The sequence below is a fragment of the Hirundo rustica genome, chromosome 11 (assembly GCF_015227805.2).
Source record: "Hirundo rustica isolate bHirRus1 chromosome 11, bHirRus1.pri.v3, whole genome shotgun sequence".
Taxonomy (NCBI): domain Eukaryota; kingdom Metazoa; phylum Chordata; class Aves; order Passeriformes; family Hirundinidae; genus Hirundo; species Hirundo rustica.
In genome coordinates, this window is record NC_053460.1 from 8166593 (window position 1) to 8183074 (window position 16482).

The 16482-nt window shown below is 54.9% G+C and overlaps 1 protein-coding gene across 1 annotated transcript; it reads right to left on the reverse strand.

Annotated features, from left to right (window-relative positions):
* Window positions 1-1957: 1957 nt before the first annotated feature.
* LOC120757734 (metallothionein-2) lies at window positions 1958-3315 on the reverse strand. The gene is made up of 3 exons (XM_040075298.2): window positions 2902-3315; window positions 2745-2810; window positions 1958-2199 (listed from the first exon to the last, which is right to left on the reverse strand). The coding sequence occupies exons 1-3, from the start codon at window positions 2930-2932 to the stop codon at window positions 2105-2107; spliced, it is 192 nt and encodes a 63-aa protein (XP_039931232.1). The 5' UTR covers window positions 2933-3315; the 3' UTR covers window positions 1958-2104.
* Window positions 3316-16482: the final 13167 nt, after the last annotated feature.

A 16482-nucleotide genomic window follows, 5' to 3' on the forward strand; every position in this document is an offset into this window, starting at 1 on the left:
ACCCCCCCACTACACAGAGCTGTCCACTTCCTGCTTCATCAAAAAGTATATTTTTTTAATAGAAAATACTCCTGAGGGGACCAGAAAGCCCCCACCCCCCTCACTGAGAGCAGCTACAGGCAAGGGCAGGCACGGGGTACATCCCTGACCAGCTCCTCACATGGGTGCCTGCACCCACTCCGCTGGTCCTGTGGCTTTCCTTGCCCCAAATCCCTCCTGGGGAGGCTGGAAAAGGCACCAAGGCTGAGGAGCTCTGCCAGACGGGCGTGCAGGCAGAACCAGGAGCAGGCAGGGCAGGCTGGCACCGGCACGGTGCAGAAGTGTGTGCCCACGTCCCACCCTGGCACGCTGCTGGGAACGGGGAGTGGCTGATGCCCTGGGGCGCTTCCTGTGAGGGGAAACCCCATCCGCGCCCGGCTTTGTTTCTGGTGCAGGATGCGGGCGCCTGGCCCCGGGGGGCTCAGTCTGCAGCCCCTCCGCTACAGTGGCCGGGGTCGCAGCCGTGTTTCATATGGCTCCAGCAGCAGAGCCATGCCAGTCTTCTTTTCCAGCAAAGCGTCTTCCCATGGGATTGTTTCTTATATGCATTTAGGGCAGGGCAGACCCTTAAAACCCATTTCCAGCACTACATGTCTGTTGCAACAAGCAGGGCTGAGAGGCTGCTTAGGCAAAGACAAATTGCCTGATGCAATAAGGTAACACATTTAAAAGGCAAATGGGTGCTGAGCTAGGTGTTGCTTTTCTCACTGGCAAAGTTGGGTGCTGAGCAGTCTGGGCACCCCCTGCAGAGCCATGTGCTGAAGCTGGGCAGACTTTAGGGAAAGGGTGAGCCTAGATCATCCTGGATGCCTGAAACATCCCTGGGAACTGCTATTGCCATGCTTTCACTGTGCAGACACCCCATCTTGTGCCACCCAGCCCAGCAGAAAGGACTGCGTGGGTACCCAAGTGACCAATTTTGCTGGTTTTTAAATTTATCTTGTCCTTTGTGCCCTGTCATCAAGGACTGCAGATTTTCCTGCCAGGCAGAGCTGTCCCATTGCCCGAAGAGGCACAAAATGGGTGAGGGCAGCGGAGCTGGGACCTTACATCTGTGGTGGGGCACACCCAGGAGACATGCATGGGCAAGCAGGCGCCTAAAAAGTGACTCTTTCACTTGGCAGAGACTTTCAGAAGCAAAACACATCCCATGCATCTCCCCACTGCCCTCCCTCCCCCATCCCAGCAGCCACCCCAAATCCAGGCAGCCAAGCACTGCACTCATGGCTATTGTTGCCTGCCCTCATGCATCTGGAGGTCATTGCAGCTTTAAGCAAGGTGCTTTACAAAAATGAGGTGGAAAAAAGTGCTTGGAGGTTTTGCCCGCAGCAGGAGCCAGGCATTGTAGCTGCAGGTATTTGGCATGGGGGGGCTGCAGGGAAAGTGTCCCTTTGGGGATGGATCTGCTCTGCAATGGATGGGTTTGGAACGCATGAGCTCTTGAGGAAGGGAGGTTTGTCCCCAGTAGAACTTGTCCAAGTGCTCTCCAGCAGCAGCTCAGGGCAGGGCATCTTGCCAGTGCACATCACCCTCCCACCTACCACACTTGCTCCCACAAGATGTTTCACCCAAAGGAAGCCGCAAGCATGGTGCAGAGGCACCTGCCATGGAGCCAAAGAAATGCTGGAGAGGACTAGAGACCCTCCTCCTGCTTGCCCACACTTCTGGGTATGTCACCTGTCCTCCCTGGGAGACCAGCACCTTAAAGACGCCCAGAGCAACCCCACCTGTAGGATGAGGTCCATCCCATGCCCTGTGAAGCTCCTGTTTTCCCTCAAGGAGGTGCAGAGCCCACTCAGGGAAGGACATGGGGGTGTTTGTGAGCCCTCTCCCACCCCACAGTGACAATTGCCACACAGGTGTCCCAAGTGGCAAAAATGCTCAGCCTCCAACCCAGCCACACAGCAGCACTTGTACCTCCAGAAAAACTCCTTTATTTCCATCCAGTTTCACCACTGGTACAGAAAATACAAAACATGAAAAACAACAAAAAAATAGGCTTTTCTGTGCCCCCCACCCCCCATCACCGACGCGTGCCGACTATTTACAGGCAGAGATGAGCGGCTCAGTGGCAGCAGCTGCACTTGCTGCTGGTCGGCTCCTTGCACACGCAGCCCTTGGCGCAGTTGCTGCAGCTCGCGGGGCAGCAGGAGCAGCAGCCTGGGGAAGGACACAAGAGTTACGAGGTAGGTGGAACGGACTGGGGTTCTGTGAGGCAGAGGGACCCGATGGAGAGTAGAGACAGCACCTCTGCGTGAGCAGGGCTGATGATCCCAATGGGTTGGGAGATTTCCATGAGTGTCCTAGAGGTTGGAACTGGGGCTCCAGAGGGGAGGGTGCATGTGTGTCTCAATGGGCCAGGGGAAGAGGGAAGGATCCCATGAGGGTCCTACAGGGCAAGAGAGGGAGTGGTGAGGTCTCCATATGGAGTCCGACACGGCAAGAGGGGCTGTCTACAGGGCAAGAGTTGGGAGGATCCCATTGGGTCCGACAGAACAAGAAAGAGTTCCCTTGTAGGACAGGAAGGTGTCCATGGAGTCCCACAGGGGAAGGGGGGGTTCCACTATGGAGCAGCGAGGTGCCCAGGGAGTCCCACAGTAAAAGTTTCCCAGTGGAGCAGAGAGGCGCCCATGGATGTCCCACAGAGCAGTGGCAGCTCCCTCCAAAGACAAGGCTGGCCCCCCCTCCCTGAGCCCCCCACTCACTCTTGCGGCAGCTCTGGCAGCGGCAGTTCTTGCACTTGCAGGACCCGGCGCAGGAGCAGGAGTCACCTGGGGAGCGAGGGAAGGAGAGCGGCATCAGCCAGGAGTCAGGCAGCCGGGAGTTAGGCGGGAGTCAGCCGGGACAGGACGGGGCACTTACCGGCGGCACACGTGCAGTCCTGGGGGTCCATGGCTCGGCTCGGCTCGGCTTAGCTCAGTCTAGCTTGGCTCGGTTCGGCTCGGTCCGGCGGGTCTGGCAGCGGTGCCGACCAACGCCGGCCGCTCGCTATTTATGGGGCAGGACGCGGGGCGGTGCTGGCGCTGCGCACGGTGCAGCGGGGCCGTCGGCACCGGGGCCGTGCTCACCGGGGGCGGTGCCGTGCCGTGCCGTGCCGTGCTCAGCCCGGGGCCGTGCTCACCCTCGGGCCGTGCTCACTGGGGGCGATGCCATGCCGTGCTCATCCCCGGGCCGTACTGTGCTCACCGGGACCCTTGCCCTACCCCGGGGCCGTGCTCACCGGGGGCGGTGCCGCGCCGTGCTCACTCACGGGCCGTGCCCACCCCGGGGCCGTGCCGTGCCGTGCGTACCCGGGTCACGGACCCGCCCGCCCACCCTCGCTCCCAGCCCGCTGCGGGGAGGCCGGGGTGTCCCACCTGCACCCTCCTCCCCGGCAGGGTGCTGCACTCCGGGGATCCGAGACCCTGGAATGCGCGGGGTGTGGGGGTAACACCAGTGGCATGGCACCGCCACCAGGTCCTGGACGCTTGGGACAGCCCCGTGACGCTGCCCCGTGGGTCCAGCACTGCGGTGCAGCGGTGCCCCCCACCTCAGGGTGGCTGTGGGGTGCACGGGGCTGTCCCTGAGGATGAGCCTGTTTCAGCGCCCCGCAGGAGAGTGGGATGGCCCTGGGCAGCCCTTGTGGGGCTGGTGCTCAGATGCCCTCCCAGGAGGGGTGCATCATAGAACACCCTGGGTGGAAGAGACCCACGAGGATCATCGAGTCCAACTCCTGAACCTGCACAGGACAACTCCAAAAAACACACCATGTGCCTGAGTGTATTGCTCAAAAACTTCCTAAGCTCTGTCAGGCTTGGTGCACTGACCACTGCCCTGGGGAGTCTGTTCCAGGGCCTGACTACCTTCTGGGTAAAGAACATTTTCCTAATACTCGATCTAAACCTCCCTTGGCAGAGTTTCATGCAGTTCCCTCAGGTGAGCATGGGGATGCAGTGTGGTAGCTTGGCATTGCCTGTTGGGAGCTGCTGGGAATCACTTTCTCGTCCCTGTGAGTTTTCCACCTTGTCACAAGGTTTATGTGCCAACTGGCTTCCACCACCTTGCACGTGCCCGTGGCCAGTTCAACATCCAGCATGGAAGACAGTGGCTGGGACAGTGCCAGGCTGTCCCCGTGCCTGCACCCCCTGCTCTTGGTGGTGTCACAGATGGGGCAAGCCTGGGTTCAGAGCCGGTGCTGTAGACGGGGTCCATCCCCATGGAGCCTGGGCCAGCGGGCTCTAGGACCAGGAGAGGCTCAGTGACCCAAGGTGGTTGTGCCAGGGTACGGCTCGTGCTTGTTTGCAAAAGCGTGGAGCTGTTTTTTCCTGGCAGTGTTTGCCAGCAGCAGCGAGGCGAAGCCAGCGGGCTTTGCACACGCCACTGGGGGAGCGGGAAGGAGGAGAGGTGGAATAACCGAGCACGTGTGGTGTCACTGCACATAAACACGGGTTGTGAAATAACTTCCCTCCTGGACAGCCCAGCGCAGTGCTTCTGGAATGTGCTGCACCCGCGGGCCCCCCCTCCGGCGGGGCGGGTCGTGCTGCACCCGTGGTCGAGGAAAAGAGAGCCCCGACCACCCAAAATGAGATCGAACATCCCCTGCTAGTATGGGGCCATACTGAAAGTGGGATGACTGTGCAGGGCCAAAGCTGCAGGGAAAGCAGGGGAATCCCCAGATTGCTAGGAATCCTGCATTTCATACATGGAGGGGTTGTGCTGAATCTCGGGACACGTTGTCCTGGACCCATGTCACTATGAGCGGGAAAAGGCAGCACAGCATCCCTGCAGAACTGTATGTGAACCTGGGATGGGAAAAGATCCTGGAAAATGCCTGATTTCCCAATCTGAGCATTTCCACTAAATAGTGAGGTCATCCCGCAAGCAGAATGAGGAATGAATGAGTATCCCCTGAGCTGCGGACTTGCTGAAAGGCCATGCCAGACATCAATGGGGAGAGCAGAGCTTGGAGGGGTCTCCTGTATTGCTACTTGTATTCCAGTTTCCCAGGGCACGGAGTAATTAAACCCAAGTCTGTTCCCATGTAAGAGGAGTGCCAGGTCCAGCTCCGATTTTATAACCGTCATGAAGTGAGCAGCAGAGCTGCAGCTGCTCAGCGCAGGGCTCAGGGCTCAGGGCTCAGAGCTGGGATGCTGGAACCTCTGTCTTCCCCGCCCCCCCACTTCCCCTGAAGGCAGGGGACAACATCTGACAGCCGCTCTCCATCAAACTGCCATGGGGCAGAGGGATGGGCACAGCACAGAGCCATGGGGCAGGACCAGTGCAAACCCACAGGGGCCAGCAAAGCCAGACCATTTCTGTGAGCTTTGCTGGTTAAACCAGATGTTTGGTGATAAATCCCATTAGCAACCTCTCCTTCACTCTTGTTGTGAGCTCACCAGTGATGTTTTTGTGTGGTTGGCACTTACTTCTCTCTGGGTTGGAAGCAATAAAGATAACCATGCTCTTTGCAGAGTGGAGTTTAGCGTGATTGCTCCATGCCTGCCATGTGCCTGCCCTGCCTAAATCCAGCTGACGTAGGGGTGGCCTTTGCAGAAGTCTGGGGTGCTGGTGACATCTCAGGGGATGCCCTGAGGGAGGAGCCCTCCTGGAGCAAAGGGTATCCCCTAGGGACTGGCACTGTGAGCAGCCTGTGGGCAGGGGTGCTGTGCTGTAAGCTGTGCCAAATCCCCGGCTGAGTCCTGGCGGCGGTGCCTGGGTGGGTCATGAAAGGTTTTTAACCTAAAAAGGGGCCATGAACGGCTGCATTTGAGGAATGCGGGGGCAGGCAGAACCTGTCATGTTCCTGGGAAGCAGCAGGGTGGCACGTGGCACCCGGGGTGCAGCGTTCTGGTGGCAGCACGACTGTGTGTGGGCAGAGTGAGCATCACACCCTGACACGGGCATCGTGGGAATCACACCCCGTTGTGGGCTTTGCACCCTGGCACAGGCATCCCATCCCATCGTGGGCATTCCGCCCCATCACAGGCATTGCACCCCATCACTGGAATCCTGGTATGGGCATTGCAAACCACAGTGGGCATCACTTTCCAGTTTGGGCATCATGTCCCATCGCAGGCACTGAGCCCTATTACAGGCAGTGCACCCTGTTGTGGGGATCACACCCCACTGTGCACTGCACCCCATGGTGGGGAACCAGGTCACCTGAGGCTCCCCAGGAGCACCCTGCCAGGCTGGCAAAAGCGTGGAGCTGTTTTTTCCTGGAGCACCCTGCCAGGCTGGCAGAGGTGGCAGGGGGATAAGCAACGTGGTTCTTCCAGCCAGTTCAACTAAACTGCCAGGAGGAAAATGAAACCTGTTTCTCTGCCACCCCACCTGCCGTGGAAACATTCCCCCTGGAAATGGGCAGGGCTGGGATGGTTATTACAGTGAAAGCTTGTAATAACGAGCTGCTCATTAGCCCCGAGGATCTCTGGTGGAGGAGACAGCATGGGATTTGCCCCTGGGGAACAAGAGGGTGGGGGGAAAAAAATCCCTTGTTGTGTAGGGAAGGTGTTCACACAGGAGTCAGAACTACTGCTAGGGAGAGCAGAGCCAAGATTAGAAGACAGGAGCAAAAATAAGACACAGGCTCTTTGCCATGACCTCCCACACGCACTGTCCTCCCGCTCCCCAGGGAAACTGCCGCACCCAACAGAAGTGCCAAGTTCTTCATGGACCTTTATATACATATCACTTTATTTAGGAGCTTATTACATGTCAAAGTGACAAACACTAAAGAAATCTGAACACATATATAAAAAAAGACAACCAACATACACAATAAGGTTATTCTTCTTTGCCCCCCCCCGGATGTGCATCACCCCCAGATGTGCAGCCAGGGGTCCCCTATTTGCAGCAGCTGCACTTGGCAGAGGGGGGCCCCTTGCAGACACAGCCCTGTGCACACTTGGCACATCCAGCTGGGCAGCAAGAGCAGCAGCCTGTGGGAGAGACAGAGAAAAAAAAAAAAATTAAGGACATTCTCGGGAAGTCTCAGGCTGGGGCCTGGGGGTGTCTCACTATTTTGGAGACCTCCCATGTATTCGTCATTCCCTTTTAGGAGCATCCCCTGGAGCAGTGGCTTCCAGGGTGTTTATGCAGCCATGGCTGGCACTGGAGAGGCAGGGGGAGAGTGTGGAACTCCCAGGGGGTCACCAGGATTCCCTCAGTCCCTGTCTTTGCAAACCCTCATGGCACACAGCTCTGCTGTGGGTGACAGCATCAGGAGCACCCAGAAGAAATCCCAGTGCTGGTTTCCTCCCCAGCATCCCCTTGTGCTGAGCCTCAGGGGCTACTGGGGGGAGTGCTCAGGTTTAGGTGGTACTGAGTGACTCATATTGCCTGGAGAGGGCGTGGGATTCACACTGTGCTCCTTTGGGTGGAAAAAACCGTATGTGAGGAATAAACTCGCCACTGGCAATGCTAAGATTGATTTGATTCAGTGCATACACGGATGTGTAGTGAAAACCCCCCGAGTGTTTCTGCCTCCCCCTTTGCCCTCGGGGGGCTCACGGATCCCTCTTACCTTTTTTGCACGACGTGCATTTGCAGTTTTTGCATTTGCAGTTGTCCCCGCAGGTGCAGGTGCCACCTAAAACATGGAGAAAGCAAAAAAAGAGGTTGAGAAGAGGTGATGGGAGGGGATGCCAACAACCCAGAGATCCGCGGGAGCAGCACTGCCTCCCCTCCGAGCATCCACTGCTGCTCCAGCCTCGCTCAGAGGGGGGGTCACGGCATTCCCAGCCGCTTTCCAGTGAGATACTCCCAGGCGACACCGCAGTGCTGGGAGAGGACTCCAGCTGCTGGCCCAGCCCGTACGAGAGAGAACCTCGGGAATGACGGAGGAGGCCGGCGGGCGGGATGTTCCCGCTGGGATGCTGGGGCTCCCGCTGCCCCCCGGGACGGCAGGAAACGCTGCCTTACCTGCGGCACAAGGGCAATCCTGAGAGTCCATGTCTGGCCGGGCTGGGCGCCTGCTGTCGGACGCGTTGGGCGACGGGAAGAAGCCTTGGCAGGACTCGCAGCCGCCTCCTATTTATCCTTGGCCAGGCGGGAGCGAGTGCAAAACCTCCGCCCCTGCAGCCTGCGCACGGCTCAGCCCGGCTGCTGCCCCGGGCGCTGCTGATTCACTGCCCGGGCGGCGCAGCGTGACCCGGGACTCCCGCATCCCCCCCGCGCCCCCTCCCCGGGGTGCTGGGGCAGCAGGCAGGGCCGGCGGGGTGCCCACCCCTCTCTGCTGAGATGTTGGAAGGGCTGCAGAGAACGGCCAGGTCTCATCACACAGATGACGCCTGTCTCAGGAGTGCTGCTGCACCCACGGGGCTGAGGGGGTGCACCCAGGGAGCCCCCACCGTCCAGCGTTTGATCGATTGATCAATTGATTGATTGATGCCAAAATCAATCTGCCAATCTGACTTGGGGGATACATTAATTCAGAAAGTGCCACCACTGCTGGGAAATCTCAGTCCCCTCCTCTCAGAGCTGGCACAGCGGGGTGATGGGGAGCTGGCACTATGAGGTGACAGGAATTAAATCTCTGCTTGAGACCCTGTCCTCTGGTTCCTACACCCTCCCTGCAAGCGAGAGCAGCAACAAGCTGGACTGGCCTGGCCAGAGCCTGCCGTGCCCTCCCAGTGCCCCAGGACAGTGGCACCCACGTCCCCTTGGCGCCGTGCATGGCACCTCGGGGCCCTGTCTCCTTCCCGGCTGCGGTGCTTCGTCCCACTCTGCTGAATTAATTTCCGTGTGCCATTACCTGGGTGTGCAGGGGAGGAGGGTGGGAGGTGAGCTGCCATCACCCTGGTCAACTCCTCCGGCGGGTTTTACCCACCCACTCGCAAGCACAGTGAGAGTTTAGGGTGGAAGGAAAAAAAAAAAAAAAAAAAAAAAAAAAAAAATTGCTGAGACAGTCTGCTTCTTGTGCAGGAGGCGTTGTCAGCCATGGAGCATCCTTCCTCCTCATTCCTGTGTTTCTGTGAGCTCCATGGTGTCAGTGATAGCTGTCCCAGCTGCCCCCTGCTCTGAGACTCCTTTGCCTTGGGGTTTTACCCCAGCTGGGCTTCTGCCTGAGATACCTGGCTGAGAGAGTTTGTCGATGCTAATCCAGCCAAAACAGCAGCCCAGGGAGTATTTTTACCACTCAGCTGTCTGGGCTTGTTGGGAACTTGTTGGGTGACCTGATGGGGTGCATTGCCAGCACTCAAGTGTCTCCTCCAGCCTCTCCAGGCCAGTGTGGGAAATCAGTATGGAAAAGCTTAAGAAAGGCAGAGCCAATGGGCCCCTTCCTCAGCTCCTCTACCCTGGAGCAGCCTGTTGGTGCCCTGACATGCCAGCCCTGCAGTCATGTGAATGTCACACTGCTGCTGATGCTCTGGGGCGTGATGGCAGGGGACGGTGCCAGGGACCAGGTGCATGCCAAGAGTCTTATTGCTCCTGTGGGAGCAGGGAAACACAAACATGGGAAACACATATGCAGATGGTCACCTGCCACCCTGGCTATGGCCTGCTGTACTGTGTTGGTGTCATTACAGAGGGGCAACATCTCCCTGGGATCTTGCATTTGCTCTGCTCCTTGGCTGGAATAATCAGCCAAACACTCCCGTGGTGCAGCAATATGCTGAGAGAAATGCTTTCTGCTGTGTTGTGATGGATTAATGGGGAACAGCAATATCACCGTTGCATCTGTTGTGTCTTTCCCCACTTCCCGGCACCCTTGGCCACCCAGGCAAAAATTGGCCCTGTCCCCAGTTGGTGGTAGCCCAGGGATACAGGGACAGGTGGCTTCTCCAAAGTGGTCCCTCTCCTCTAGCCTAGGAGGAGGAAGGTGAAGCCCACACAAAGGGAAGAGAACAATCTCTGCCATGAAAGGACAGGGTGCAGGAAAAGCTCTCCAGCATCTGTTTTCAGTCAGACCCCAGCCCTTTTCACCTTCTTTCCTCTCTCTCTGCAGAAAGGAAAAAAGCATCTTCCAGGTGATGTAGGACTGAGAGTGAGGACTCTGGTAGGTATTACATTGCTCCTGCTCTATTCTGTAATTGATTTGGGATAAATTCTGTAATTAATTTGGGATTAGACTGGAACAGTGGGTTGTCAGGCAGACACACACCAATCAGACCACCTCCAGAAGCAACCTGTGATTGGGGTGACAATGATGAGCTGGGAACACCTTCCTGCTGTTTAAATTCCCTCGGTGACAAGGTCTTGCCAGCCTCAATTTGCCTTCTGGCCCCTGCCCTCCATTTGCCGGGGGGTTCTTCGTCATTTAAATGGGCCAGATGCTGCTCCCCAGAGCTGAGCAAAACAGGCAGGATCCCTGCACAGAATTTATTCACCAGCCTTTGCCATACCAGAGCTGTACCCCTTGGCTCTCACGTCCCCTTCATGGGATTGCTGGCTCTGTCCCCAGGCATATCCGTGGCAATTACCCCCGGAGACTGCCAGGTGGGTGAGTCAGCATGGGATGCTCCAGTGCTCGAGGCAGAGCTGGAGGTGATTTTCACTGGGAGGATGGTGGTGGCTGAACATCATCATGCGCACGCCAGGGACAGGGCTCCCTAGAAAGACGAGAAGGAGGCTGACAGCTTTCAGGAAGTGTGGTGGAGGCACCTGTTCCTGTGACACCTGGGGTGTCTACAGCTGATTGCTGAAAGCCACAGGACGGTGTCAGGGCTGGTGCCGGTGACTGGCAGTGACTCAAGGCCGGTGCCAGGCAGGCGAGGAGGGAGGCACAGCAGCCAGCTCCCGTGGAGGTGAGCTGGCACAGGTCTGTCCTGGCTCTCTGCTGAATGACACGTGGTTCCAGTCACCTGCGGGCACGCGGAGGCGCAGGATAGACCAGCATTAGACTCCAGCTGCCCGTGGTGCAGCCACCCAGCACATCACCTTCTGGGGACCCTGCAGACTACTACAAGTCCTTCTGTCATGGCATGAGTCCCCCAAAGCACTTGCTCTGGGCTCATCATCCCCCCTGGAGCAGTGATTGGTTTGGTCACCCTTCCTTCACCCAGATACAACATCCTGGGCAGCCGGGAGGGCTCCTCTGGCAAAGCACCGTGGCTCAGAGGGTACAGACTATGGGCAGAGATGCAGGGAGCTATGAACCCTGTGTGGGCACAGCACCGAGACCCTGGGGGCCAGCCCCTGGGGGTACCATGCCCCTCACCATTGCCTGTTGCTTGCCAGGCAGGATGTTGTTGCAGGGTACCCAGGGGTGGCCCTGGCACTGCAGCAGCAGCAGCAAGGGCAGCTCAGCTCTGCCGGCTCCAGCTGCCTCTTTGTGTTGGTCTCTGGGAAGGAGAGCCGTGGCTGGCCAGGGTTCAGCTGCCAGGGGTACATGGAACCGCAGCCCGCCTGGGACCAGTCTTTTAAACCCAAATAGAGAAAATAAAAAGTATTTTAGCACCCAGCAAACACCCAGCACATGCAAGTGCTGAAAGCCAGCAGGAAGCCCTAGGAGTGATTGCTGCTTAGAAAGCAGGCTTGGCTTTGATCCGAATCTCAGGTTATTGTTTGCTGATGATAAACAAGTGTTTGAAACACAGGAAATAGGTGCTGACGTAGTTTTATTTTGCTGGCGCTTGCCAGGCCTTTGGCAGTGGAGGAAGAGGGTGAATCACCCCTTGTCTGCCCTGGGAAGCCATTCCCAACCACTCCCCATGCGCATAGGCAAAGCCTTGGAAACGTTTGGGAGTGAAACCGGATCAGTGGGGTGACCTCAGGCTGTGGAGATTTCTTTCTTTTTCCCAGAAACCTGGGAGCAAAGACTTGTTCTGCTCTCGGTGGCAGACATTAGCTAAGCTCATTGTGTGTTCTCCCACCTTGCATCTTCCTGGGAAGCTGCCTCCTTCTCTGCCAGCACCTTGATTGCAGCTTTAGGAAAATACATCCCAGCTAGTGCTTCTCCAATACCAGCCATCAGCAAGGACTTGGCACGTCCCATTTTCCTGGGGAGATGCCCTCCTTGGGGACCTGCTGGCCCGCACCACGTCTGTAACCGTAGGAAGGCACCTTCAGCGAGGGCCCGCTGGCAGCGGGAAGGGGACGGGCCGATTTCCATCAAGCAGGAATTGCTCGGCGTGCAATCCTGGGACGCTTTCACAAGCCGGCAGCACTCTTTGATGTGGGTTCATTGGGAGCCGCCTTGTGACCCAGCCGGCCGCGCTAGGGCTGGGACTCCCAAAGCCAGGATTATGAGTCGGGCTCAGCTGCCGGCTCATCCTATGGCTCCAGGCAAGGGCTTGGCCCTTACTCCTTATTTTTTATCTGAAACAGAGCTATCAATATTACCTTCCCCTTGAAAAAGCAGTGTGGAGGGGGTGGGGATTTGCTAATTACTGATTTTTAGGGAGAAGGGAAGGGAAGAAATGCTGAACTGATGCCATGAACTGGGTGCAGGAGGGTAAACTGACCTTGCAAAGCTCTCGCCAGTTTTGGGGTGTGCATCCTGAGAGACCCCAGCACAAGGTGGGAGCTCCTGCCTGGCAGGACAGGCTTTTGGGGCCAGGTGATGTGCGTTGGGGCATGTCTGGAAGATGAAAGGGCTGATTCTTCTTTTGATCATGAAATTCTCATAAATGTTAATGGGAATTACTTCGAGGTCTAACGAGGGTTGAATTGCAGCCCCCAAGGGAAGGAAGGGGGTGAAGACCGACCAAGCTTTGGCTGGGAAATAAAAATGCTTGAATTTACCTTGTCCCCCACCTGTGAGAGCAGAAAACCAGTGGGTTGGGGGCTGCCCAGCATCCTTGTCATACTCTTCTGGGAAAGGGGTTTGCCAGGTGTCTCTCACTTTGCCCAGCACTGCTGGCAACTGCATGACAAGCTTTAAGCATCACCTTAACTCCAAGCATCATTTTAATTCACAAATCTAATGCTTTCCCAGTGTGCAGTTTGGATTTTCTTCTTTTTCTTGGCTTTTGTTTTTTTCCTTCATCTTTCCTTCCCTTTTGTGTCTTTCAGGTTCCCACAGACTTCAAACTCACCTGCTCCAACTACTCGCCGCCTCCCCTGGCTGAAACGTGACCCAGAGTTTCCAAGTATCGTTACCTTGGGCATATTTAATTATTATATTCCCCTTTAGTTGCTAATTAGAAGCCAAGAGTAGAGGGGATGAGTAATTCCCTGGGATGTCAAGTACATACTTGCCTGAGCTTGCAAAGAAAACATCAGCCCCCTCAGTATAAAGGTGTGAAATAAAAGGATGTGATATATTCCTTGATGTCTTTATAGCCTTGCTCCTGAGATCCAGAGATCCTTGTTGTCTATCCTGGGAATGATTCACGCAGCTGCTGTGCCGGATCCTGCCTCCCCCGAGAGCAGCGTAGCTGTAGAGGCAGGATCTGGCACAACAGCTCTTTACATCCCCATCCAAAAGTGTCTCCCATCCCAGGAATGGGCATGGGATGGGGGGAGAAATGCTGCTTCAGCTGGGGCAGCAAATCTGGGAAGGTGAAAGAGAAAAGCCCTTGCAGACAGGGTCATTCTTCATTTTAAAGAGTACTCAAGTGTGCAGATGCAATTGCGCATCCCTCCCCACTCCCTCCATATAATCCCTCTCCTTGAAGGGTAGGGATGGTTATTTTTTCGTCAACATTTTCCCAAACTCAGTATCTGAGCACTCCTCAGCATTCCTCTGCCAGGCAGATAAAGGAATAGTGAATTTTTGGTTACATTTGAAGTCTTTTCCAAGAAACGGCTCCTGGGTGTGTGATAATCCTCATATCATTTGTGCTGTCAGGTCCAGCTTCTCCATGCAACCTGCCTAGAAAGCCAGCAGCCTGTGCCAAGCATGTTTGATTACATAATCTATATCTATATCTATATCTAATTATATGATATTTTATCATATATATTTATTATATTAAATCATAGTGGCTTAAACAATGCTATATTAAATGATTGTAGTGTATCAGTGATGCTGGTAGGAGCTAGAAAAGAGCAAACACTGGTCACTGGGCATTGCCTGGCCAAGCCTATGCAGAGTAGTCAGAAAGCAGGATTATGATCTCTTGCTGGATTTTAAGACCCATGTTCTAGTGAAGAAGCTGAATAATCCCTCAACTACAGTCAAACTAATCCTGGCTGCACAGCAGCCCCTTTCTGTGCAGCAGTGAAACCCAGGGGCTTAGTGAGGATTTTATGGGATTTTCCCACTTGTAAAAGTGGCAAAAGGGAAGAACCCCTGTCCTGAGCACTGCTCAGGACACAGGACTGGATGCTGTACCTTTGGATGTAGATAAATTTTATTATGTTTATTATTTTATTTATAAAATAAACACATTTAATTTAATTTTATAGATGATGAGCCTTTCAAACAAAGGGAAATGAGTGCTAAAAGCCACGATTTCAATATTAAGAGTTTCAGAGCCAGCTAATTCAAAGTGGCAGCTGTAATTTAACTGTGTTGCAGACGTGCCAAAGCCAATACCATAATTAGTGATTCAAAATAATATTTACAGCTCAAATCATACATATTTAGCAAGAAGTTGAATTTTCCATCTATTTACAATTTTACCAGCTTACAAAGGTCTCTAAGCTCAGTTTTTTACCCCCATTTTGCTTGGCTGGGTTTGAAGAGCCTGGCAGAGCAATGCTCAGCACTGCTGGGAGGGGAGCTGGGGATTTTGTCCCTGCCCATGGCACGGGGTTGGAACTGGATGATCTTTAATGTCCTTTCCAAACCAAACTATTCTAGAATTCTGCGATTTTTCCTGTAAAGACAACAGCGTTTGCTGGCCTTGAGCAACATCCCATTGCGTGCCTGAGTTCACGCCAGTGCTTTGCCTTTGTGCTCTGGTTCCCAAACCAGCGTGAGGGGGGGGGGGACCCACTGCACGGCTGGCACCGACACCCACGCTTACCCCAAACAGAGCCACAGAGGGGGAAAAACACCCTCCTTAATATGCTGCACGCAAGTGCTGCCTCGTTATCCACAAGTATAATGGCACATTGATAGAGGTGCCAGAGAACCTCCGTAAAACCAATTAAAAAAAGAGAAAAAGGAGGTTGTCACATTCAGAATCGCATGATCCCTGCTCGAGTGTTGCTTTTTACAACCCTCCTTCGCATGCAGGGCAGGGACGCTGCTGCCGGCCAGGGCTCGGCCAACGCACATGGAAACGCCAACTGGGATGTGTCTGCCAGCTCTCCTAGAAATAAATGAATCTGTGCCTCAAACCAGTGGCCTTTGCAGGGAAGAAAGAGCTGTTTTTCCCATGTATCCTCTTCCAAACCTGCTTCTTGCTGGGATGGAGGTGATAATGTCCCAGTGCAGGTGATGGATTCAGGCACTGTCAGAGAGCACTGTCTATTTACAGATTCCATAAGGGTTATCATATTAAAATATTTCTTAAACCTAAAATGATTTAAGGATTTCTAAAGTCATTACTTTGAGACAGGGTTTCCCTATCCAGCCTGTGTCTGGGCACTGCAGGGAAACCCATGAGTGTCTGTGTTCCAGAACCCACAGCAGGATGGGGACCAGCATCACTGTTTACACTGTGGCTCTGTGAGGGTTTGCCCTCTGCTCCCCTCATCTCCAACCTCTTCCCAGTGCCCCAATGGCTACATTCTCTAGGATCCAGAGCATCAAATCCCACAAAGCAGCAGCAGTAATGTTCTGAGGCTGTACTTTTGGCTTCACGGGACGCTGTAACTGGGTTGGGTTTTACTGGCTTGGAGATCTCTCAGTTGGAGGTGCTTCTGGCAAGGTGTGAGTAAGTGTGTGTGGCAGCCGGGAGGCAGCGAAGGGTGAGGCAAGGGTGCTGGGGACAGAGAGGGGACAGCCCTTAGCCCCAGCTGGGTGCTGACCCTGCAGAGAAGATGGGATTGAGACAGCAGTGGAGGTGTTGGAGGCCACTTAGCTGCCCAGGGGGAAATTGCCTCTATCCTCCTGTCCCTGGCTGCTCCCCAGTACCTCCAGTTGCACCCCCAGTTCTCCTGACCTCTACAAATGCCTCCCCTAGTATTGTTACCATTTGGGACAGCTCAAGTAACAATATGTAGAACTCCAGTTTCTTCGGAGGGCATTATAGCAGAAGTTTATTGAAAGACAAGCTCTTTTATCCAGTGTTCTGGTACAATGAATATTATTGGTTGTTTCAGACCAACACCTCTCAGTAAACATCTTTACCAGTAAGTAACTTGGAAAAACACCAGGTGTCGGGAAGAAGATATCTACAAGGATTGTTTTGGGATCCTCCTTATGATTTCCCAGGCCCAAGTGAGTTATGTATTTAGATTTTTCCACAGGCTTCAAGCTACTGCCTGGAGCCTAAAATCTAATTTCTGACCACTATCAGTTCCCACACCCTAGTTCCACACCTCAAATTACCCCCACCTCCCTTAACAGCCCCCTGCATCCCAAACCGCTTCTCAGCTCTTCTGACCTCTGCATTTGTCCTCCTGGCCCCTAATCCCACACCCCAGCTCTCCCAGATGCACCCTTATATCTCCAGCTGCACCCTC